At 43.1% G+C, this 25,807-nt stretch overlaps 1 protein-coding gene across 1 annotated transcript in view; it reads right to left on the bottom strand.

The window, feature by feature from the left end:
• The window catches only part of Syx6 (Syntaxin 6), a 30,670-nt gene extending 6,131 nt beyond the window's left edge, over positions 1 to 24,539 (bottom strand). Inside the window, exons 1-5 of the mRNA XM_089583145.1 lie at positions 24,318 to 24,539; positions 23,143 to 23,312; positions 17,717 to 17,811; positions 13,444 to 13,506; positions 10,169 to 10,270 (exon numbers count right to left, since the gene is read on the bottom strand). Coding sequence (XP_089439271.1) covers positions 10,169 to 10,270; positions 13,444 to 13,506; positions 17,717 to 17,811; positions 23,143 to 23,312; positions 24,318 to 24,352 — 465 coding nt within the window. The 5' untranslated portion in view covers positions 24,353 to 24,539. The remainder of the gene's footprint in view (positions 1 to 10,168; positions 10,271 to 13,443; positions 13,507 to 17,716; positions 17,812 to 23,142; positions 23,313 to 24,317) is intronic.
• Between the last annotated feature and the right edge of the window lie 1,268 nt (positions 24,540 to 25,807).

The following is a 25,807-nucleotide window of genomic DNA, read 5'->3' as shown; positions in this document are numbered from 1 at the left end:
GACAGTTCAAGATTACACAACACGATGAATAAACAATTTAATGCAAACTATATATACAATCAAACCATTGAGCTCGATTGAACATTGAGCTCGATATACAGTAAAACACAATAATTCGAACTTCAAGGAACCAAAAAAAAATGTTGGAATTATCGAATGCCCCCCTCAAAGGTGAAGAACTGCTTGAATCACAGTAAATTTATTTCATTAAAGACTGCACAATGGGTGCTACTTTTGAGATAAGTATGGCACGGCAATGATTATTTTTCACGTCTCCATCCATGCTCTAGTGAGTGCATAACTGCTCCAAAATGAAAAAAGCAGCAGAACTGCTCCAAAATTATAAAGGCCTCCCTGGCATCCTTCACAGTGTGACGTTGTAGAACTTCATCGTTATGGCATCACACCCAGTGCAAGCCGCACTGTCGCGTGTGAGAAGACTTCATCGCACAAGTGTGAATGGCACGTCACAAGTGCACAGTTTCGGTGCACTAGAAGAATGAGAGAACCACGCAGACAGAAGTGAAGGAAACCTCATCAGCGCCAAAGCAGGCAGAAGGGAAAAAAAGGGCGGCACGGGGTGAGGACACCCGCAATGCGCCAATCAGCGTTTGAAATGTTGGTTGGTTGGCTGATGCAGGCTGGTTGAGCAGCCATCGTCGCTGCGGTCTGGCACGAAGGTCAAAAAAGTTAAACCGCAACGAAGTGGTCAGACTGCTCTCAGAGACAGGGCTGTCCATTCGTCCTCACATCTGCCGGTGCACGCTGTTGTCAAAGAAGAGTGGGCCACCAGCGACTCTACTGCATGGAATTCAGGTTTTGAGTAAGGCTATTTCGGCAATCTCTTGCCGCGCCAATCATATCTGCATAGGTCAGCACACTCACTCATGAGTGCACTTACACTGCCTCACTCACACTCACAGTTGTGAGGTTGAGTGAATGGTTGTGAGTGTGAGTGTGAGTGAACATGAGTGTGAGTGTGAGTGAGTGGATGAGTGCGGGTGTGAGTATGAGCAGAGATGAGTGCGAGTGCGAGTGAGTAGAGACAAGTGGTGAGCATACATGAGTGATGAGTCAACATGAGTGGGTGTGAGTGGTTGTAAGCGGCTGCGAGTGGCTGTGAGCGGACGTGACAGGTGGATGTGAATGGCGTGTAGACGCGACTGAAGTTTGTCATGTGTGCTTAGCTATTTACAAGTAGTTGACAGTTGAGGGAAGCAAATATTCACTGCCGATGGCGCTTGAGGCAGCATAAGGCATCATGCCGGTGTCTTTATACAATTGAAGTAGAGGATTCCTATGGCGCGGGAATGGCAATCTTTCATTGCTGTTCGCCGTACTAGTTCACCGTTGGCACTGACGCAGGCCCCTCGCGGGTGCAATGAGCTGCTATGAGTTTTGTCAGATCCTCTGATTGAATTTCGCATTGCCACTACTAGAAAGGTAAATGTCTCTTGTCACACCTCCTATGCAGCTTGAGCTCATATATGAAGAGTTCCAATGCTTGCTGCTGAAACGACTGTCCGCTTCGCGGCAATAACTAGCGTAAAGTAGGTTCTCCAGTACTGCAGTGGACACTTGGGTTTTTTCTGTGCCCGGGTGTGTGCATTGCAGAGCTCTGCTCTGACCGTAATTTTTCGACTGGGCCGAACCCACACAAAGAACCTGATCAACTTGGCCCGGCTCTTCAGCTGCACAAGCTAGGTTCAAGCCCAGAAACGATGCGAAAACCAAGCACTCTTTTCAGTAATGCCACAGGTTCTTGTTTCTACCATGTACTTGAAGGAGCCCTGCGTTGCATATCAAGTATGTGGTTTTTATTTATTGTATGCATAGCATCAGATATGCTGATGCCTTGAAGCCAAGGAGATAACCGAAGTGGCAGTATTTAATGTTTTAAGGTGCTCCAGAATTTATTGTTTTTTGCTGATGGTGATGAAACGTTGCGCCGATTTTCGGCAGTGGATATGAGGTGGCAGCAACACTGGCTGCACCTTTTTGATTGGTTGGACGTACAGTTCCAATTTAATTCTTATATACTCGGGAAAGGAATCTAAAATATAATGTTACTGAGTATTGTCACCTTTTCATTCTAGAAAAACTAAAAAAGTAAAGCAGTACAAGCGAATGAAAGCTAATAAGAACCAAGCTAGGGGCGACAGTTTTCGTTTTGCCTAAAAGTATCGTGCAAACAAGTGCTGCTGTTCAAACTGCCGATACCAATAAAGCAGCAAGAAAAAACCGCCCGACGGACATCACACCCAAAAATGTGATGAGAAGAGAACAGGACACCAAGAGTGGGGTGGGTGGGAGGGGGGCAAGGAGCTTTTCATAAACAGGTTGAAGGGTGCCAGCATGTTGAACACTGGACTGTGCTCATGGAACATGAATGAGATGAGGATTGAGGATTAAGCTCCCCAACGCTCTCCCCAGAGTCAAAAAAAAAAAAAACGTTTTTTTTTGGGTCATGAAAAGGCTCCCATCAGCACCATGTATGCGGAACTACGCTGTCGGCAATTTGGGCTGCTGTGGGCTGTCCAGGCAAGTCGGGAACTGCATACAAGCTTTGGCTGCATGTGTGCAGGGCGTGGTTCTGATTTGTAGCACCCAATCTTCGGCAATCGGCAAGTGAAATGGGCTTGTGAAATGCGGTTTTATGCAAAATGCGGACTGCAGTCCAAAGAGCAGGAAGAGAGTGCAAATGGCTTCTAAACAATACTCTTTATTTAGGCTGACTTGCACCCACAAAGAACTGAATGAGTCAGCTGCAGCGTAGCAGCAAGTGTAGTCAGCGGTCGCCAAACCGAATGCCCTCCACTCTCACCCGCGCTCAATTTAAAGCTAATAGCGAACTTTCGAGATAAAGTGTGCAAAGTTACTAGAACATTCTGGAACAATGCAGACTTGGCTCCACCTGGATGCGATCAATCGAGATAAACCTGGTCACGCTTTGCATCACAAACAAAGCGATAAAGAGGCGTGCTGGCAGCTTTGAAGAATGAACAAACAAACGCTACAAAGATTCACGGCAATAATTAGGCGCAGTGTTCGCACCCCCTATGCCCACACAAATGCACACGTGGTCTCCACACGCACCGGCCTCACGCGAGAACACTGCATTGGTTTCTAAAGACTCCTGCAGAAAGGGATTATGTGCAGTGCAGACAACGTACTGCACGGCAGGCATGCCCACAGATTGGTCACGCATACCTGCTCTGGCTAGACGAAGCCAGCCCTGCTCTTAACTATGCCCCCAAGTAAGCCCAAGAGTGTGTTGTAAGAGATTGATAGAGGCCATTCCCCTTTGGATCCTTTTTCCACAGGGCAAACCTGTACTTGGGGACCATTCCAGCGATTTTTCTTTTCATGAGGAACTCACTATTTTTTTTATCGTCAAACAGCACACAAAAAACACCAGGACACTAAGAAAAAACGACACAGACAAGAGCGCTCAGTGTCCTGGTATTTTTTGTGCACTGTTTGAAGATCGAAACAATGAAGTACCAACTGTCACAATGTTCTACTTTGCTTAACTCATTCTTTGACGATCGAAAAAATGAAGTACCAACTCGCCCAACGTTGCTTAACTCACTCGATTTTTTCAAAAATACTTTCACATGCCGCTAAAAGTAATCATAGTCACCACTTGCCTCCAATGTGTTCATGCAGACTAACTAACACATCATTTTCAAGGCAAACCCAATATTGGAACTAAGACACCGTCCAAGACCATTGTCAAGGCAAACTCATTATTATTACTTAGACGCTGTCATAGGCGTGCGCACAGGGGGAGGGGAGAAAGAAAGGGGGGGAGTCTGGAAGCCCCCTGTAATCATCAAAGGGGGTGCCAGGTCTGCCCCAATCCTTTACTATGATGTACCTGTTCAGTCATTGTTCATAGAGCAGTGTTATGGCCATTCAGGTTTTCTCACAATACTGGTGGCCGAAGACCCATGATGTTGCGCTCCAAGAACTGTTTACTTGCTGGATCACTTTGAGGCTGTTTTGCAGTTAACAAAAGACAGATGTGTCATATTTTCTGTGGTTTAGAGAGAACCGAAATGCATTCGGAAATACATTCATGCCTCAGCAGTGCAGGGACTGAGCTGCTGAGGCATGAAAGTAAAAACATGAAAGAAGGACGTGAAAGTGAAAACTACTGCTCAATAATATTTTGTATATTGCAATTCCATCACAGTGAAATAAATGTTTTATAATCATTCCTCATCTTTGCACTCTGTTTTGACTGTGAGGACCTGGGTGAGAGGAGGTTTTGGGGAGAGAGGGGAGTGCTGGGATGAAACTTGGCTCCACCTCATGGAGAACCGTGTGCACGCCTACGAAAACCGTTCAAAAATGTGTCTAAGCATCTTAGCTGACGCTAAACATGCACTCACTGTCTCAGCAGCAAGCGTGGGAGCATATGTGCGTAACATTGGTTCGGGACATGGATGATATGTGATAAGTGACCACTTCCTTGATGCATCGAAACTGTGAAAACTGGCAAAAGAGCCCGACAGAGCCCCAGGCGGCTCACCACCACATCTGCGCAACCCAGGCTATGCTAGCAGAGCCATGAGAGCAGTCAGCAGAGGCAGTAAATCTCTCATCCCCTCCAATGTCAGCAGACAAAGAAACAGTGAGTGAACATTAATGTGAAAGTGGACATGAGCATGATTGATTGTGAGTGTGAGTGGTTGTGAGTGCAAGTGGCCAAGAGTGCAAGTGTGGTTTAGCCACCGCTCATGGTGCCGAGGTATGCATATCTGAACACTACCTTCCCTTCGAGAGCCCATTCAAATTATCCGCTGCAAGACCCGTAGCATTCAAATTAACGAGCACACAATGCCATAGACTTACATGGGCTGGGATTGAGCCGGCAGTTCACATTATCTGGATCTCAAATTAACGAGCATTTACTCTATAAAAAATGGCAATCCGCTTATCTGTAACTAGGCATCAAGAATACATTGTACCCACACTAGTGACATGCTTCTTGCGGCGAAGCACTGCCTGCCAGCATGCTGGCAGTGCATCGCTCGCTAGGCACAGCTTGGACCTTATCTACCTCAGCAAAACGCTGAGTTGGGCAAGTTGGTATAGCACTTGTCCTGTGTCTTTCTTTCCCTGGTCCCTCATTTCTGTGAGCTGTTTTACAATGAACTAACCTACTCTGCATCGAAGCTGCAGCCGATGGTGCTTTGCAACTAGTCACTGCCTATCCTAAGATGTCTTAACTTGTTACCAGCAAGCTATGAACAGAATATTCTCAATAAAATTGAGGTACACATTTATTTATTTATTTATTTATTTATTTGTTTGTTTATTTGTGATACCCTCAGGGTACAGAGTACATTTCAGAGGGGAAGGGCAGTTGATAACAAGAAAAATAAACAAAGCACAATTCATACGAAACTATAGAACAACTGAGGCAGGATAAAAAGAAGTGAGCAAAATTAACACGGAACAGATTAATAAAATAGTTTAAGAACAATACTAGTACGTGGAGAACACAACACTACAATAAAATACAAAAGCGATCATTATGTAATCAGAGTGGTAAGTATTCTTCTAAATTGAGTTGAATCAGTGATGCTAGTTAATGATGCGGGTAGGGAATTCCATTCTTTAGAGGTTAGCAGAAAATATGATTGCGCACATGTCACTGCAGGTGTTACAATGAGGCACTGTGACCTTGTGTTGATGATCACGACGGTGAGAAATGAACGGGGCTGGTTGAATCCATCGAGAGCGAAGTTGAAAATTGGAGTAGAAAATCTTATGGAATAGGCAGATGCGGAAGTGCTTACGGCGGGTAGCTAGGGGCAGGAGGTTTAAAGACCTTTTCATTTGGGTGACGCTAGATGTACAATGGTAATTGCCTAAAATGAATCTAGTTGCACGATTCTGGACAGTTTCCAGAACCTGTGTCAGTGAGACCTGTCCAGGGTCCCATATGGATGAAGCGTATTCCATTTGCGGTCGTATGTAGGTCGTGTATAATAATGATTTTAGCGAAGATGGAGCAAGTGTAAAATTTCTTCGAAGATAACCAAGCGTTTTGTTTGCTTTAGATGCTATATGTTCTAAGTTTCCAGGACAGGGTGTTAGTTATATGTATGCCAAGATAACGATACGATCTTACGCTTTCAAGGGGATGACTGTGAAGAAAATAAGTAGGACAAGTAGTATTTGAACGTGAAACTCTCATAGATTTACATTTTTTAATATTAAGTTCCATTTTCCAATTATGACACCAGTCTAGTATGTTATTAAGATGGTCTCCACAACGCCTTCAGCAGTGAAGCACGCTAGGTGAGGGCCACCGCTAGGCTTTAGTTAGGTTGGTTTCACCATGTAACAGTAATGGGGCGTGAAAAATGAGTGCAAGACACTGAAGGCCATCCTGAAGCCTACCCTATGTTTAAGGGATAGATTCGTCAGTTTTCACTTTTTGAAAATTCGACATAATTTCTTCCGTGTTTATTTCTGAACGCAAGCTTCTTTTTTTTTTTTTTCAGCGTACGCTATTTTCGACTAATTAATTAGTGACTTTTTTTGGTGATTTAATGTGGCGATCCTATGTGGTCTGAAGTCCCTTAGTGCCTATCTCAGCGTTTTTGACAAAAGGAAATAGAACAGTAATGTCTCGCTTCTCGGTGGGCACCTTAACCGTGCCGTGAGGGAAGGAAGGATGGTGAGAGTGAGAGAAGAAAGAAAGAAAGAAAGAAAGAAAGAAAGAAAGAAAGAAAGAAAGAAAGAAAGAAAGAAAGAAAGAAAGAAAGAAAGAAAGAAAGAAAGAAATGTCATAGTGGAGGAGAACTCCAGAATAATTTCGCCCACGTGGGGCCTCTAACGTGCACTGACATCACATAGCACACAGGAGCCTTTTTGCATTTGACTAATTCATTTGGTGAAAATAATACATGCCGGAAAAAAAAAACATAATACACGGGAGCCTTATGCATTCTGTCAGCATGAGCAGATTATTTACCAGTAGTTAACAAGCAAATGGTAGCACTTGGAGCTGTGCTTGCAGAAGGAATTGCTATCGCTATTAAAAAAGTAATGCAAGGTGAATGAGATAGCCAGCAGACAAAAACACAAAAGTGGATGTTTACTTCAAGAACTAGGCTGACATGTAATCGTTGGGTTGTCGAGGTGGGTTTAGGAAGAGGGCGGGGCATCACATCTGTGTGTTGCTGGCAGCGACGGAACTGCTGTTCAATCATCGCAGTAGCCAAAACATATGTTTTCGGGATGCCCATGCATGGTTTCATGTCAGTGTCCTACATGCAGATATTAAGCCTACTTAATCGACTAACTGCTCTAAGCAGGTGGTGATAGGGAATGAACAATGCTGAGCTAGCAGGCGGCAAGGAGATGTGCTTTCCGGTCTGCACCGGCCTAGTAAGTTAGCAAAGCAATATCTCAAATTGCAGAACTGCTCTGCTTATCCAACAATGTCACCGTCGCATCACGGCCCCCGGCTTCCCTGCTAGGATAATTTTCAACTTTTACTGACTGTAACTCATAGTCAACATATGCCTTCATTGATAAGAATACTGACGTTTTTCGGTTAAAACCGAATTTATAAAACTGAATTTGGCGTACTTTTAGCGATTTTTTTTTTTTAGGTTAAAACTGTGAAGTGCAACCCGTAGCTATCTTCAGCTCGTCAAAAGGTTTTACAGAACTAACATAACCTCATTAAAACTGAGGCACACTGGTCTCTGCAATGCCTTCAGTAGTGAAGCACGCTAGGCGAGGGCCACCACTATGCTTTAGTTAGGTTGGCTTCATCATGTAACAGTGACATGGCGTGAGAAATGAGCACAAGGCATTGAAGGCCATCCTCGCGCACACCCTACGTTCAGCTTGTCACTAGGTTTCACAGCACTAGCGCTAACACCATGTGCCCAAGGACACGCAGCCGACCCATCTCCACACGCAAAAAGTGAGTCAAGAGAGACATTAGGAGAAGTGCCACTTGCAGGGGTGCAGCTTGCTGTTCTATACTATATCTAATGGCCTGCTGAACACAAGTTTGATATACTACACAACTTTCCTATAATTTTACACAGGACTTTCAAGGGGATAGTCTGTGTTCTCAATATTGCTGATAATTCTAGATATCCGGGTTTGATATATCAGTGCTCAAGTGAGCGCATTCTGACCTGAGGAGGAACCATGAAAGCATTGCACATTTGCAGCAAAGACAAACAGAAGGTATGCGCATTAGTAATTGTCCCTGCAGAAGACACCATAAACTGTACGCTTCCTATCATTCATTGGCATAAGAAGCCCTAACCAGCACAACCATGCAGCCATTTCCCAATTCAACCATTAAAATAACTTGTATGCAGATGTGTCAGGGCTAAACTATTAAATGTTCCCAGTGTTTAGCCCATGTTAAGCTTCGGACAGTGGCACACAACAAAATAAAACTATCCATACAAGCTTTCAGCATTTAGGCAGTGTCCCACCGCTTTGTATGCAGCAGTTGTATGTGGAAATTAAAAGGTAAAAAAAAAAAGCAGAAAAAAGGTGCTGATTATCAATTCATTATCCCCTTTGGTTCATTACCACTCATTGTTTCTTCACATATCCAGCCCTTGAACACCTCCTCAGCAAGAAATGCTAGCCTTGCTTTTGTCCTGCAGCTTCCAGGTTGGTGACAGTGAAAACTGAACTTTCCCATCTTAATCAAAAGAAACAGCTGGTTACTACCGTACCTACTCGCATAACGAACCCACTTTTTTTTTTTTTTTTTCAGAAAAGTTGCAATCAATTTGGCAGCAAGAGGCTCATTACGCGAGTAAAAAAAAAACGTTTCAATAAATGTTTTTGGGAGAGTCGAAATTTCATTTCATACATCCACCAGCCCGGCTGCCCGCTGACTCCCCCGTCCACCCATCCAGCCAACATCAACAAAGCATGCAGTCAGCCGCAGATGCGTCGCTGGTATTTAGCATCATTCACTTCGCAAGGTGTTTGCTGCATCAGGACACAATCCAACTATTTTGTGATAGTCAACACCACGAAATAAACTGCACCTGCTGAACACTGGCCCTAAAGGTCAGGTGCACGTTTTTCAAGCAAGGTTAAAAAAAAAAGCTCATGGGATGGTTAGTAGTGTGTAGAGCTGTGGTGTGAGTGCTAGCCATGGTGTGAGTGTTAGCCATGGTGTGAATGCTAGCTGTGGTGTGAGAGGGGTTAGGCATTTTCGCTCATGATCTCGGGTTCCCTTAAGGGCCTGAAGGTCCTGCTTCCTCCATAGCATTTCAGTGTAGAGGATGTTATATAGCATTATGGCTTAAACTGCTATGCTCCTCGCCGACACTCAAGCGTTTGCCAACTTTGTAAGCACACAACGGTGCAGCCGGACACACAGCAGTGCGTCGAGCAAGCCACTACCCCTCATCTCATTTTAACACCTTTCTGCACACACACAACTGCATCTGAAACTAAGTGGACACTGAAATTATTTTGATGGTCATATTCTAATGCAAGAAATCTGTACAGGTGGTCTTTGTGAGTATTCAAGTCAAATTTAAAAGTGCTACATGGACTCTATAATTTACAAATAATTTTTGAAAACTGCTGCTCTTAATCAATGAGGCAACACCACACTGCGCTTGCTTAGCTGCCCAACCCCAATGACATCAATGGGCAATCTGGCCAAGCCTTCTCGTAGGGTGTGCCCAAATGACATGGGCGGATAGGGTTCGGCTGAGTGCAATCTCGACCTGTTTTCTTGATCTTTTTTTTCTTTCTCGCACATTGGCATGCATGAGTTGAGGGGGAGAGGAGCAGCATCATTTTTAGTCACCAATATCTTCGGCGTTACAGAAGCTACCTCAAAACTTTTTGCGGTGTAGTGACGAGTGATGGAATACCAATTCCTTGTGCACTTTTCCCGACCTCAGTGAGTACCATTTCATGGTCCCTTTGAAGCAAAAAAAAAAAAGTACCATTATAGAACTTCAGTACAAAAGCCATTCCCTAATAAGAACAACCAAATAGAAAAAGGGTTGGCTAGAGCAGGATCATGAGCGTTTATTGCCAGTGCTTGTGTGCAACAAGAACAGCATAAACTTTCATGGCTCCTAGACAAGCAGCACACCAAGGCTTTCTTAAAATGTCAAACACACCACCATTTACAAACCTGCTGCTGCTGCTGGGTATGATCCAGAAGCCGACGCACCGGGCTCTCAACCTCATTTCTTAGACTTGTGTACTTGGCTGTGCGTGATGAGTTGAACAGTTCCTGCAGGCACATAGCATACTATCAGTTAAACACTGCCACAGACATGCAAAACATTGCTCTCTTGTCACACAGGCATCTTCAATTCACAATGAACTTTACCTGAATCAAACTCTTCAGGTGCAAATGAAGCAAGCTGCCACCATACGTGTCCAACTCAATGCTCACAGACGTGGAGACTACTTATCCAGCCATGCAATGCAACACGCATTCAAGCAGTATGCCGGAGCTTGCAAACATTTTTGTGAAATCCGTTTTAGTACACACAAGAAGGAACTGAGAAACAGGGAGGGTCTGGGCAGGCCACAGTCCCTTACATTTCCTTATGATGGGCTCAGCACATGTAAATGGGCGTTTACATTAAAAAAAGGTGCAAATGGGACAGGAAGTCGGGTGCATAAAATACTCGGCAGCTCAATGGGCCCAAGGCATCTGACAGCAGCCCTCAATCAGGCTTGAAAGTATAAATCGCAATCTGCCTTTCGCATCTGCCTGTGCTCTCACCATCTGGGATTCATGAAAAAGACAACAAATGGCAGTGCAGCTGATGACAAAAGATGCATCATGCAAGATGGGATACCAGAGTTCAGGTAGAAAGAAAAAGCTTGGCAGAGAGAACAACTAAAGATGCTCATTGGCAGCTGGACGTTTGATACGGGTACAAAATGAAACCACCTGGGAAAAAGAATGAAGGCCCGCGTCAAAACACTGACTGACAATGAAAGTCAGGCAAGCAGCATGATAAGTTACCCATGCCCACAATGTGACTGCCTTTTCAGAACCTTAGCCTTCTTAATGAGGAGGGCATAAAAATAGGGAGGAAATTGTAGCTAATATCATTCTTTTCACTCTTTCTGGAATGAGACAGCATTATAGGGCTCTCCCATGGTCATGCAAAACAATAAAATCAAGGCACACTGACAAAGAGTGCCTTCGCTCACTGATAACACAGGCAGTATTTCACAGCCCACATTCTGTATTAATACACCACAGGAAAACTAAGAGGTGAGACCAACATCCTGTTCACCAATGCTCGTTGCACTGCATGGTTGCTCAATCCCTAATAATGCTACATTTAAACAGCTGATGCAAAGTTGGTCACAGCATTAACTTGCTCCTTTATCAATGACACTATGTAGCAACTGCCAGTGTAAAGGCCTGCTGACTTTTCCAGAGCGCTGAAATGCTGAGTGACAATACTGAACACATGCACCTTGCTGTAGACCTGGTGTCACGTCTGCTACCCTAGTGCCATTGCCAACTTGGTAGTGGCTCCCTCAGCAACAGGGATACTACTCACAACAGCATTTTCCTGCCATGTCATACTTCATCATATTGCTTTCATACTGCTACATGTTAGACATTTTGAACTGCACATGAGTATCCGCCAGCAATGCCAACGCTTTCATGGCTTTCCATGCACCAACTATGCAAGCAGTGCAACACAGCACCATACAGACTGTTTCCATCAATTGCTGCTAAGGTTTTGCACAGGTCAGAGTTGAGCATGCTAGAAAATGACTTTGTAGCAATGCAGAAGACACAATATGTAATTGACCTGCATCACTTCAAAAAGAATTGAGAGTACATGTGTGACAGATGTACTAGCAGGCCTTCACATAGTTGAAAACGTTGTTGCGTGGCAGTTCTACTGCACCATAAAATGAGTCCCCGCACAAAAATTTTTTGAATAAATTAAGTCATAACTCAGTTACAGACCTTTGAGGAAGTTAACTGTTTCCTGCTCACTGACTGCCATGGCCCCTTCCCCAGCAGTCACCCTTGCCCACACACTTTGCTTCAGCAGGCTCTGAGCGGTTTCAGCCTGTATCGAAGCACCATGTCATGGTACACCCCACTATTTTTCATTTTACTATGCAGCAAACCTAAGCAATCAGCTGTCAATGTTTTGTTCCTTATGTAACATGATTTCCTGTCATAAGCCACACCATTCACAAAGCACTCTAAAAACCCGCTGAGGATCCCTACGTAAGATACATGCTTGTGGCAGCTGCTGTGTATAAATGAATCACAAGCTGTGGCCAGCGTACAATCTTTTCGCGGTCTGCCTTTTTTGTTGGCTTCACCAACTGCAACCACTTTTGGCTTTGTTCAAGTTCACAGTAATTTTTTCACTACATCAGAACTGTCTACCTGCTATATGGTTCCTAATCTCCAGCGCACATTCAATGGCATACCATTTGAATTTTGCATCATAGCTCCTTCGCCTCGCAGGCGGCGTCAAGTTCAGCAAGAACACACGATGCGCACTAAGCCAAACCACAGCCAAATGGATGTCCAGCTAAAATCGTAACCTTCATTCAAAAATATGGCTGGACCAGGTAAACTTCATGCGATGGCAGTGGCATGCAGCGTGTGCTGCCACATTCGGTTTGGTTGCGGAGAGATTATGCGATTCTACCCATAAGCTAACATTTAGAAAAGAACTCCATTTTTTTCACTATCACGCATTGTTTTTATTTAAAACATAGTTACTGGGCACGGCAAAAGAAAGCGCGCAGTGGTGCATCATTTTTCGTCATACATAAGTTGCACCACTGTATAAGACATACCTGACAAAAAATTCAAAAAGAAAACAACTTAAACAATAGAGAATACGAAACTCATAGGAATACTAATAGCTTTCGCAGTCCCTCACAGCCAGTAACAAAGCACTTTCAAGAATTGCATCACAGCAAATCCATGTTGTTACAGGTAGCAGAAAGGAAAATAAGCACCAAACGAGTACACAACTTCTTACTCAAATGGTTCAACTTCCTGAAAAGCAGAAACCTGTAAAATTTCATTCGAATGAAAATGGGCATGTGCATAACACAATTTGCACTCGTTCATTGATGGTGTCAAAGCCTCTTCACAGCCCCTTTAAGGCTGTGAGCCATGCTGCACAGAATGCCAAGCGAATATTAAGAAAAAAAAAATAGGAGGGAAAGCTCACACCAACCCCGCAGAATAACGACTGCTTTTGCCACTCATGGTGCTAAATACGTCGAGCTGCTCAAAGCAACTCCTCCCATAACTCTCCATACATACAATAAGTAAAATGAGGTGAAACAAAAAAGTTATTATGCGTCCACTGCAAACCTGTAAAGGCGCACACCATCATAAAAGCCTTTGCAGGACACTACTAACGGGAAATTATAAGCAAGATTCCTTACCATACTGGATGGTCTCATCTTCTTATTCTTTGCCTTGCTTTCAAGGATTGCTTCTTTCATACACTGCACAAATGAAAATAACAGGTGAGCTGTTTCAAATTCCAAATACATTCTTAACTTAATTACAATGCTCAATTTTTAAGGTTTAATTTGTATCTCTACTTTAGTTTTGAATGGCAAATGATACACAAAGCAGGATATAAGTTTCATGCACAGTCATCTGCACACCACAATAAGGACAAGACTTGCTGTAGCTTACATGGCGAGGTCAGTACCATGAAAGCCAACAGCATCCTTTGGTCCCCAAAACAGTAACTACAGACATTTCAGCTGTGATTTCGGCATGGGTATTGTGTGGGGGCAGAGACTGTATTCTTTGCAAGGCATGCTAAGTGGTGTTGGAGGCATATGCATGGAGAAAGTATGGCACCACCCGTTAAAGCGAAAGCCTGCAGCCAAAACTGTCTCAGATTAGAGCACGGTTAACTGATGCATCATTCAACAAATAATTCCACTGGAAGCTTTCACCTTTCTCGCACAACCTGCCAAACAAATAACTTCACAATTTTCCGCACATATAAGCTTAGCGAAGGATGCCACTTTGCTGTCATCAAAGGGACTGGCAGAACCATTCGTCCACAACACGCAAGAGCCTGTGCCTAGATTCAATGTGAACAGACTCAGTATTTAGTAAGCTTCATTTGGCATCCCACAGTTCCTAGTTTGAATTATAAATAGGCCAATTAATTCCCATCTTGAAATCACAGTGAAATGCACTCTACGTAGCAGTCACTTCATATTGCCTACCTGACAGGGTGCAAAACTATGTCAAGCTTGCCTCTCTAAAGATGCATGTGTCTACCCCTCTCTCGCACACGCGTGCAGAAACAAGAAAGACAAAGCATGACTGAAGGAATACAAAAGAATTTCTTATGCAGGCAAAACTTGCTAGTACTTTCATGAGACAGTGGAAGTGTGTAAGAAGCCGCTGGCTAATACCAAGACACATATGCATTAGCCACCGGCCATGGCTACAATTCAAAACAAACTAGCAAGTCATACTGATTCCCCCAATGTTTGATTTGTTTGAACTTCATTGAGTCAGATACAAAGCGCCACAGAATATGTATCAAAGCCTCCGATTAGTTAACACTACTGCCTGAACAAAGGCATAAACTGAGCACATAACCATTAACAAAATTTACCAGAACTACCATGAGCCACCATGTGAACACAGCCTTTATGAAGCCATCAGATTAAACCTAAACCCCACGCCCAGCAAACCACCCACACAAAGATCATCAAAAATTTAACAGCAGCACTAAAAAGCCACACTGTCATTACAAAGCATGAAAACAGCAGGCATGCAGATACTACCACACTTGGGGATTGTCAATGCATGCACAAGTTGGGCTCTTTCCTGGTTTTAGATTTCAAAAAGTTTCGGGAAAAAAATGTAGCATTTTTTTTTATTTGAGCTTCTGGCTAGAGAGAAATCAGGTTTTCCTTGGAATAGTCCCAACATACCTTCATTTCACTAACCAAAGCGATTAAAAGAAACACTCACCCCTTGCAGGGCATCTATGTGCATTACATCCACCAACAAGTCAAAAAGATGGGTTGTACTAACAAAATGTTTTGAGTCACATTTCCTTTTATCTCTCGGTTCTTACTGACATGCCATATATGTAATGGATCGGTAGTGTACGCGGGGTCATCGGGACCGGTAATTCTCCCTCACGACCCCGCCAGCTACCGTCTTCAATGGACGCCACCGGCGTGAGGTGGGGCGGCCGGTTTTACAAAATGTTTTGAGTCACATTTCCTTTTATCTCTCAGTTCTTACTGACATGCCATATATTACCATCTGCATTCAAAGTACTGCCACATATATACTAAACCTGCCAGGCCTCTCCACATTAAAGTGCGAGAACATTCTCGCATTACAAATGTAATATGGAATGCAAAACAGCACCAAGGCAGCCTATGCCAGTGCACAGTAGTGTGCGACACAATTAAGCCAAGATAACATTCAGCCAATATGCCAGGTATCCCAGCAAAACTTTATAGCCACAGTTTAGAAATGTAATGGGGCACAATTGGTGGATGCAACTTCAGCCCTGTTGTTGGTTACTATTACATATATATAGTAAGTCAGAGTATATTTATATTTTGCTGAAGTGAGCAATTAAATAAATTGAAAACATTAACTTTTAAGATATTGTTTTCGGCAGAAACTCTCGTGCCAAATTGTAGAGCATCCCAGAAAACCTCCGATTTATCAGCATTTATTTTGATATCTACTTTAGATTAGGTTTTTTGCACACTGAAGGGAAAACGAAAAAGAAAAAAAAAACATGCGACAATTTGCTCTCGCATTGCCACAGCAGTTCTCTCCAACGCGGGACTCGTGAATGTAGCAGTGTTAGATGGTGCTGCAAATGTGATAGGACGAAATCAATGACACGGCCACTGGTGGCTAAACTGAAAGTAACACCTGCAACTTGGCGGTGTTCAGTGTGGAAAGTAGCAGACACGGTGGTTTACATTAGCGGCCAAAACACTAAGCTGCATTCCCAGCCATTGGCCAGTGTTTCGCGTCTGGCATCTTGAATCTGGCATCTTTAAATCTTGATGTCATGCTCTGCTGCAAAAGTCGGTGATTTTTATGCAGTTCTGGACAGACTAAACACCCGGTCAATAGCTAGGAACACTACCTAGTACATTAGCCTACACATTGGTACTGAAAACCACCACGCCCGCTGTTTTCAACACTGAACACAGCCAGGTAGGCTGCAGGCGTCACTTTCAATTTTGCAAAGCAATGTCGTTGCTTCTGTTCTATTGTTAGCACCACTGACCGCAGCTATGTTCATGGGTTCCACATTTGCAAGCACTGGTATAATGGCACGCAAGCGGACCACCACTTTTTTTTTTCATATTTCACGAGCTTTCTTTCAACATGAAAAAAAAAAAAACTTGCCTAATGCATATATTAAAACAGAAACTGATGAATTAGAGGTACTTCCTGGATACTCCACAATACAGTACTGAAATTTTTGCCTGAAAAGCTATAGCTAAAAAATTAATTTTGTCAAGTTATTTCATTACTCATCTGAACAAAATATAAAAATACTCTGGCTTGCTATATACAGTGGTCAACAAAATGGTTGAAGTTGCATTCACCTATTGTGCCCTGGTATATTTTTATCACTGATCTTTGGCTACACTTTGCCGGGACACTTGGTTGGTTCCCTAAAGCTCACTGCTAACATATGCCGGTCAAACTTATACAGATGAGAAGTCATGCTTAGAGTTGTGAATGTGAATAGAATTTCACGATCACCAGGGCATCCTGAAATGCTTTTGGTACAGCATCAGATTTCCACTGACACTTTCAACTCTGGTACTTGGTGACTGCATTTTCAGGAAGGTGGCATTGCAGGGAGAGATTGGATTTAAAAAAAAAGTCTTCATAGGAATTCTTTTCGATACTAAAAACAAAAAACAGTTTTACCAAAAAAAAAGAGGGGGGGGGGGGCTCTCGTATGTAACTTAACTCTGCCCCGTAACAAGTGCACACTCTAGCAGAGTGTATTCCCCCAGTGCATTTATTAACACCCACAACAAGTGCATTCCACATGAATGGCTGCAAAATGAGTCACTTTCAGAACTGTGCCTTCAAAGAGTGCAATGCGCTTCCCTACACAGCTCAAAAGGGCAATCTGAATCTAATCTCTAGCAGATTACAAAATGCCATGATATTGTAAGGCATTTACATGCAATCTGCAATTGATAATGACAGCATGAATAAATGCATGAAGCAAAACTGAAACAATGTTGCATCAAAGCTCCATGCCACCACACAGCTGCTAACGGTATTATTTCAAGTATTTTCGCTTCCACTGCCAAGTACTATGTTGTTTTTAAGCGTAAAGACGAACAGAGAAAAGCATTTGGGGCTATTGTGGAATGTGAAACTTCTAGGTTAGTCTTCTCACAAAAGAAAGTAGAATTTCTGACATGAACATTCGAAAATGTTTGAAATGAACATTCGAAAAATTTACAAACTGTAAATAAAATTACGTAGTATCTACACAATTTTATTTACAGTTTGTTGGTTTAACCATGCATCATACCAAGCTATTTACAGTTTGTTGGTTTAACCATGCATCATACCAAGCTGGCTGCCAGATTCCTGGATCCAACTTGAAGGGTCTTGACCAGAAAAGAAGTCATGATCAATAAAACAAAACGAACTTGCATAACCAACCTTCACTTCATTCCTGGATTGCTCAATGAATGCTTTCCGGCTTTTGATTTCCTTTTCATCAATCTTAAACTTCTTTGGATTTTTTTCAACAATAGCTGAAAACACAGCAGTTAAGGAAGTATGGCAAAAGGCAGAAAAAATACACAAGTGCAGACCCAGCTTCAAATCCTTACTTTTTTTTAATAAGCAGCAGCTGCAAGCACCAAATCTTTAACAGACTGACTTTAGCAGCAATGCTGAAGCACCTGTGTGTCCATGCTACCTAACACAATATGCCTGAAATACTATGAAAAACTACAGGGCAATAAAAATAACAGCATTTACACTTACAAAAGTTACTGTCACCACTGATGTCATGAGGAAAAAAACACTGCCCTGCATTCCAGCCATTAGCTGGAAAATATCTGGTTTCAAGAACCATATACAGTCATGCCCCAAGAATACAGATCCGAATTTTTCTGGACACCAAACTTTTTCAATACACATGCTGGTTAATCCTGTTAATGTACACTGCTCAGAAAATGGCCACGGTGAAAATGTACAGTGCCTACTGAGGCCTATATATTGTTGTAGCATTAATATCAAAGGCTACATGAAAAACACCTCGACTTCCCCAACCAAATATTTCTTTTCCTGTATTTTTTGCAAAACAAGTGCCAAGGCAGGTGAAAGCTCAAATGCCTTAGTGACGGCTTTTTTTTTTTTTTGTGCCTTCATACTTTACATTTCAACTGCCAAGTCAACACTCCTTTTCATTTGCTGCGAGGTATTGCATGAATGCCGGTGAAGAGAGATATTTCATTAGCTTTTGCTACTTCAATGCATCCAACACCCCCAGTCTATCTGGGAAGAGATAGGTGGTAGTCATTTGCAAAATGTGCACAGCCTTAGTAGCAGAGTCTCCTGCCACATGTGTCATGGCCCACGAGGTGCTTCAAACTGCATTTTATAAAAATAAAATAACCAGGATTATGCACTTCCAAGTTCTCAGGATTTTTCCTAATTTTTAACTTCACTGCATACAGCTGTGCTAAGAAGCAGACGTTACTGACAAAGCTTTTTCCAAATAAACAATTCACTCCTCTTTGCTATTTTTTTTTTGTGGCCGACTTGCCTTAAAGAGAATTTTAGTCAGACAGCATGTCAGTATTAACAAGGCACGACTGTACTTCCTCGTCATGATCTTGCTGCAATTCTAAAGTAGCAATTATTTAAATCATTAATGACCCCTAGCTCATCAGTCTGCCAACTCTAGTGAAAACAGCATGCAAAATGCAGCTCTTTGGCAATGCATGACTCTTTCACACAGTGGGGTTGCATTAGGCAGTCCAGCTTGCAATACAAAGTGAGCAAAACGCACAGGGCACAACACATCAATGCTCAAAGTACACAGTTGAAGTAAAAACTGCAAATGCATGAGGGGCATCGCCTACTAGCCCTAGCCACTTTGGAGTTCTCTTCAGCCCCTCCAGCGAGCTCACACACTGTATGCACTGTAACAGCAGACAAAGCATCTAGGGCAGCCCGAACACCTAAACCACAGGCTGTTTACATAAAATCAAGAAACAGGAAAGTTGGCACATGCATGAAGGAAAGGTAAAAGCATAAGCAAAAAGGCAGGAAAGAAATCACAGAACCAGCACTATCCTGTGTGCTGTCTCTGATGTTCTTCCTTCCCTTCCACTAGTTTCTCTTTCAATACTGGCTGAGCACTGCAACCCTAACAACAGTATGATGTCAGCAAAGCATGCTCAGCCTACCAGCTAATCCAAATGGGTTCTCACATTCCAATTTTTCACAAACAGCACTAATGTGCTGTCTGCCTAGACACAAACAACATATTAGTGCTGTTCCATAAACAGTACTAATATGCTGTTTGTAAAAGACTGTCAAAAGAAACAATGACTGAGCACACACAGCAGTAGTCATTCACAAGAGGCATGCACATATGTATTCAAAACACCTTGGCTCACTTCATTTGCACTAGCCCAAAAAGTATTGTTTTCTGCGCTAGCACCAAAACCCCGAATCTGTGATTTTGCCAATGTTTGTCTGTCCAAAGCCTCTCTCCATGACCTTGAGGTTGCTCAGGAAGAGCAACCTGGGTCTCACAAGCCCCACCGGTGGCAGCACCTGCCATCGCAGGGCAGTGACGCATGCATTAACCGCTGCACCACTGCGCCAGGAGTGGTACGAGGACTCCCAGCGGTTTATGAATGTGAAGTAGAGGATGACCAATTCCTCATATGTGGACATTATATGGGAAAGCTATCACATCATAACCTTAAGGCAGAGCTGAAGTCCGATTTCACCAATCTTTGTCTGAAGCCTGCTTAACCTTGAAAACTGAGCCTCAAGCAGATGCCAAATCAAAAACCAAAGTGCTAGTGCACCTAATTCACATTTGGCCTAACCATGCTAAATCAGCCAACACTTTTTTTTTTTTTTTAAGATAAACCAATAAAGGAAGTTATGCCACCAGGTTTCGAAACAGATGAAACATGCCATTAACTCTGACTGAAATGTATCAAGTTGAAGAGATCTTTGGTTCAAGGAAACCAAACTTCCAGGAACCTACAATTTGAAAGAAATGACCCAGAGTACTGTATACACTCGACTAAGGGGCACACTTTGTTTTTTTAAATGCCAGGCTGTGGCCCTTCCACGAAAGCGGCAATTTTCAATTCAATTTTTCAACTTTATTCCAGGAAAACTACTTTATTGTACCAAAATAGTCTGATACTATACCTAGCACCTGGTTGCAGATGCCTTTAAGTTTCTTCTTTGTTACTACTGTCTCCACTGCTCAGACACAGCTCTTCACCTTTCATGTAAATGAAGTCATGTTCGGTTACATACATTGCATTAATTTATAACATGAAGAACATTCATGCACATAGCACTCCGCGAATTGACGCATTCAAAATCCCCGTGCAGACGAGCTGAAGTGATGCCCTCCTTCTTAGCCACCCAGTCAGTGTCACTTCACGGTTAAGCGCTGCCATCCACTCCTGAATACAGGTGCCTGAATTCTGCTTTAAGTGGCACAAAGCTGCACAGCAGTGCACGTTGGAAGATGATAATGATAGCAGTGGGCAGCTGTCGTCATTTGACACCTCCTCAGGCAGCGTGCCACACAAGGAAATGTATACATGTGAGATGCAGCAGCTCTTTACCATTTTTTTAAATTATTTTTTTCTTCAAATTATCGGCTCTAAAGATGGTGGGAGCAGCCCACAAACGAGCGCAGTCCTGAGTCGAGTGTATACGGCAGTTGGTATTAGTATGTAGGGTTTAATGTAACGAAGTAACATAAAAGCTTTGAGGGAAGCCATATTGGAGGGCTCTGGATTCATTTAGACCACCTGGGGTTTTTTAATGTGCACTGACACCACGCAGCACACAAGCATTTTGCATTTTGACTCCATCAAAGTGCGACCACTGTGGCTAGGACCTTGGGATCAGGAGCTGAATGCCAAAGCCACTGAGTCATCATAGTGGATAAATGACCCAGAACAAACGAGCAGTCAACTACCTTCTCCCCAATAGGCAAACAATCATACTCTGACTCATACCATGAAGATTTCAGAAAGATAGAGCTTGTGCTAATTAATTATGGACAGAGCTCGCAAAGACAAATGAACAAAGAAACAACTCATCATTGGCAATCACTCTGGACTATCGCACCACTGCCTATAATAATATACCAGTCCCCCCCCTGCAGCAGTCATTCAAGAGCTGCTCTCAAATGCAAGCAGCCTCGTATACCACGCTCCAGACTCGCCAATACCAGCTTCAGCTTTCAGAATCCTGCAAGGTTTTAGCACGCCACAGCAAAGCAAAAAGTGCCATAAATTTATCATGAGCATTATTGCCTCATATCATTCAGCCATGATCTTGTAATTAGAACCAAGTATGGAATCAACAAAACTACTCGAACAGTGTGTTAATACTCACACTTAATGCTATTGCTCCGCTACTTCAACTTAATGAGCAGTCAACAGGGAAATTGCAAAAATAGAATTTGCAAGCATCTAGTAATCAGTAACAATATAACATGAAAACACAGGGCACCATGGTAAGTATCAGGGCTGGAAGAGCGCAGCAGACATAATAAAATAGAAGTGAAGAGATCAATGCCTGTGTATTTCATGCTGTTAGTTGCAATGCTAATTTCCAAAGGGATCATGCATTAAAACTGAAACTGGGCAACTTTTCACAGTTTCATGTAATTTTTCTTGGTCCTATATGACGAACAGCATATGACGAACAGCATATTCAGATGCTGAGGAATTGTTGTAAAACTAATTTAGCAACTTGTAGCATTTTTAAAATAAAAGTCAGCACATTATATACCTTAGGAAGACAGCTAATCTGACTATTCATAATAACGATTCAAAGATTGGCTTTGTTTCCTGTAAGTCTTGAGTAAGGCGAGACGGTTCAAACAGCTCATTTTGACGGATTTAACATCTCAAATAACATATCACTGAAAAGTGAGATTGCCAATTCCAGGAAGTGCTTGGTCATGCATGTGGCAATACTAACGACAACTAGGTGAGACAAACACATGCAACGCTTTGTACCCTTTCTACACTTTTCACAAAGAGCTCATAACAAAAACCAAACTGGCACTATTGATGTTGCATTGTCAAGAACTATTTACTGTAAAGTCCTTGCAAGCACATCTTAAACTCAGTATTTGTAAATAATAAAATTAAGACACTGCAGCACTGAACGCTCCAGAATGTGCAGTTATTCATTAGTATAATGATTCCTACAACTTTCTACCAACTATGACAAGTTACAGTAAAATCTACATCAACAACAACATCATTAAACAAATAAGCACAGCAGGCAATGACATAAATATCAGTCTGGAATAAGGCAGCCTATGTTTGGGGCTATGCTTCAGTTGTGGGAACCATACCCATATCGGCAACTAGGGTGCTCTGAAGCAAGGCACTAATTGCAGGTTTAATCCTGGTAACAAAGGCTGTACTACACCTGGTAACAGGATTTTCATGCACCTCAAAGAACCCAAAAGGCCAATATTAATTCAGAATTTCGGATCGCAATGCTACATCATGTATCACAAATCTAGACAGAGGTCTGCTGATTTCTTCCCAGCATGTACAAATTTTGCAACTAGCGTAGCAAGTGCGTCACTGCAAATTTACAGCATATGCCTAGCATGAGCCATGTAATCTACGACTAATATATGCAAAGTCAGCCCCCCTGACAATGTTTTTGCAGCTTTCAAGCATTACATTAAAATAAAAATACATGCCATGAAATGTACACAATACTTTAATACAGGTTTGTGTACACAAAACTCAAACAACACACACAAATAAAGGAAGCCAGCTGAAACTACTTTGCTTTAGTGCATCATGAGGAAGGGCATAATGAAAATAAAAGGATACCAACAGTCTCCTCAAGATCTTCTAAGTCCCATTCTATGCTGCGTAGTCCTTTCCGGAGCTCACTTGTAGTCCAATCAATATCCTCTTTACTTGGTAAGCTTGATGGGTCTTGGTACTGGTTCCACCTCTCAAAAAGTGTTTTGTTGTTGGCTATGGCCTTGACGATTTCACTGAAGACAAGGTGTAACATGCATCAGAGCAAGTACCACAACAACACTTAAGATTTGCAATGCATTTAGCTGTTGGCTAACAAAAAAAAAACTGAAAATATTGTCATACATACACTTCAGGAATAAAGCATGAAAAGGTAGTAAGGTGACAAGTATAGCTCCTACATCAATATACTCAAGAAAAGCCAACCTAAATAATAGTAAAACTATCCCCAGCATGAAAGCCACTTCAGTAACGCCCACATACTAGTTCATCATACACAAGTCGCCAGCGGCAACAAATGTTTAGTTCTTTATTAGACAAACATTCCAAACTTCAAATGACATTTGTGTTCGTCCAACAAGCAAAAGTCGGACAACGCATGACGAAAGCAGGGCGCACGGTTACAGCAGTGGGGACAGGCGCTGCCTAATCTCGTGCCTCATAGAATGCCTTTGTGGGGCCTTTCCCAGTTATCGCACCTCCTTGAAACAGAGCTGCTCGAAAACAAAAGCTGAACGATAACAGCATAGACTCCTTCTAGCTTATTTCCACGTCGAAACAGGGCAGTGAACAGGCCCCTCTACAAGCAAAAACAGCGGTACTGGAAGTTCAGAGCTATAGCAGACAATTTCAGCGCTGAAATCAAATGCTTCCTGCTTTTGATTCTTTGCTTTCTCAAGTCGATATCACGCACTGAGACATCCTTCCTGGCGGCACACAATGCGAATCGCAGCAGCTGCAGCGTTCCGCGATGAATCAAAAATAAAGCATCGCTAGACAACAAGAAACATAAAGCAGCCTGCGCAGCAGATGTACGGAACGGAATTCCTTTGCATCGAAAATCTCCCGTCGGATTCTCCCCAATCCTAATCGTACGGCACTCACGCAAAGCGGCTAGAAATCAAAAATAAATGTGACCACAATACAAACGGCCCGCTAACCTCTCTTCACAATACATTAATCACGAAAGCCACATCGAATTCAATCGACGAAACAAGATAGTGTGCATACAGGGAACTTACTCTTTAACGACAAAAAATGGATCCTCAAGACTCATGGCCTTTGCGATCCACTCATAACAGTCGTGGCGTCCGTAGTGGCATGTGGGGCTCTTGTGACAAGCTCGGTGCTATCAAAAGAACAACAGATACCGCACCGAGGGAGCGGCGCACGCACTTATCAACCTCTAGCTAAGATTCCTCGGCAATACGCGATGAACGCTATGACGTCCGCGCTTAAACAAAAAACAACAAACCATATGACGCGATTTGCAGTGTTGCCTACGGTCGGTACGTCATTGTTGCTAGCTCAATCCTCTAAACGTTGCAAAAGCGCCAAAACTCTGCCGCAGCCACCAGCTGCCGCACTGTTTTGTTTTTTGGTCCTTTTTTTATACCAGAAAGCAGCTGGTGTTTGCTTCGATCGGGAACAACTTTTCCCAACATTACTAGCATTCCTTGGCCTGCGTGCTGTGCACAGAACAAAACCGCAATGTACGCATTACGATCGAATTTAGTGCATGGCAGTGCTTAGAAAAAGTAAGGGGAACTGGCATTGCGACTCCCATTGTGTGACCGATTTTTGTTGTACTGAATTCGCTCACACCAACGACAATTAAAGTATTCAGTCGAGCCCGGATATATCGAACCCTGATATCTCGAATTACTTGCTATATTGAGCCCCCGTCGAAATTCTGTGTAAAAGTGTAGGAGGGTCGCGGAGCATCCGCGCCCCTGCAAGTGGCGCTTTTCCTATCAGTTCTCATCGATCAAGCGCGCAGGTCGAGAGGAGTCAGCTGCGCGGCCTTGGGCACCTGTTGGAAGCCTTAGCGCTGTGAAACCTTGTGTCGAGGTGAACGTGGGGTGTGCTTGAAGGTGGCCTCCGATCTCTTGCATCCACGCCTAAGAGCTGCCATGCGGTGAAGCCCACCTAACTAAAGCCTATAAGCGGCGGCCCTCACCTGGCGTGTTTCGATGACGAAGATGTTGCGGAAACCACCTTTATTCATGTTAATGATTCCTCCAAATACAGTATACTGGTAACATGATTAAACATCGTATGATAGCCATTGGTTAGTTGCAGAGAACGGTCGGCTGCGGCTTCGACGCGAAGTAGGTTTTGTAGCCTAGAAACGCCTAGCGAGCGGTGCGCTGCCAAGCGTGCCAGCGGCTCGTTGCTGCACGAAGCGTGTCATTAGTGTGGATGCAGAGTATTCTTGCCTCTAGGTTGCAGATAGGCTTAGCTATTGTCATTTTTATATGTCGATTTATCGGGGTACCGAATATTTCGCGATCTTCTTCGAGTTCGATATATCCGGGTTCGACTATAGTTTAAATCAGATATCCATTAGGCATTGATTTTCCTCTTCGGTGGTGGTTTTGAGCTTTTCACACTCTTACATCGAGTCTACAATCAGCCAACGACACCAGGTCTTTTCCCATTATGAACCTACTAATGCCAGCGCATTAAAGCTCTACCCTCCTCACCACAGCGCGGTTGAGGTCTCCACCGA

The sequence above is a fragment of the Amblyomma mixtum genome, chromosome 3, assembly GCF_055824585.1.
Source record: "Amblyomma mixtum isolate Tamu chromosome 3, ASM5582458v1, whole genome shotgun sequence".
Classification (NCBI taxonomy): Eukaryota; Metazoa; Arthropoda; class Arachnida; order Ixodida; family Ixodidae; genus Amblyomma; species Amblyomma mixtum.
Note: the sequence above shows the minus strand (reverse complement) of the source record. Positions and strands in the feature narration are given on the sequence as shown.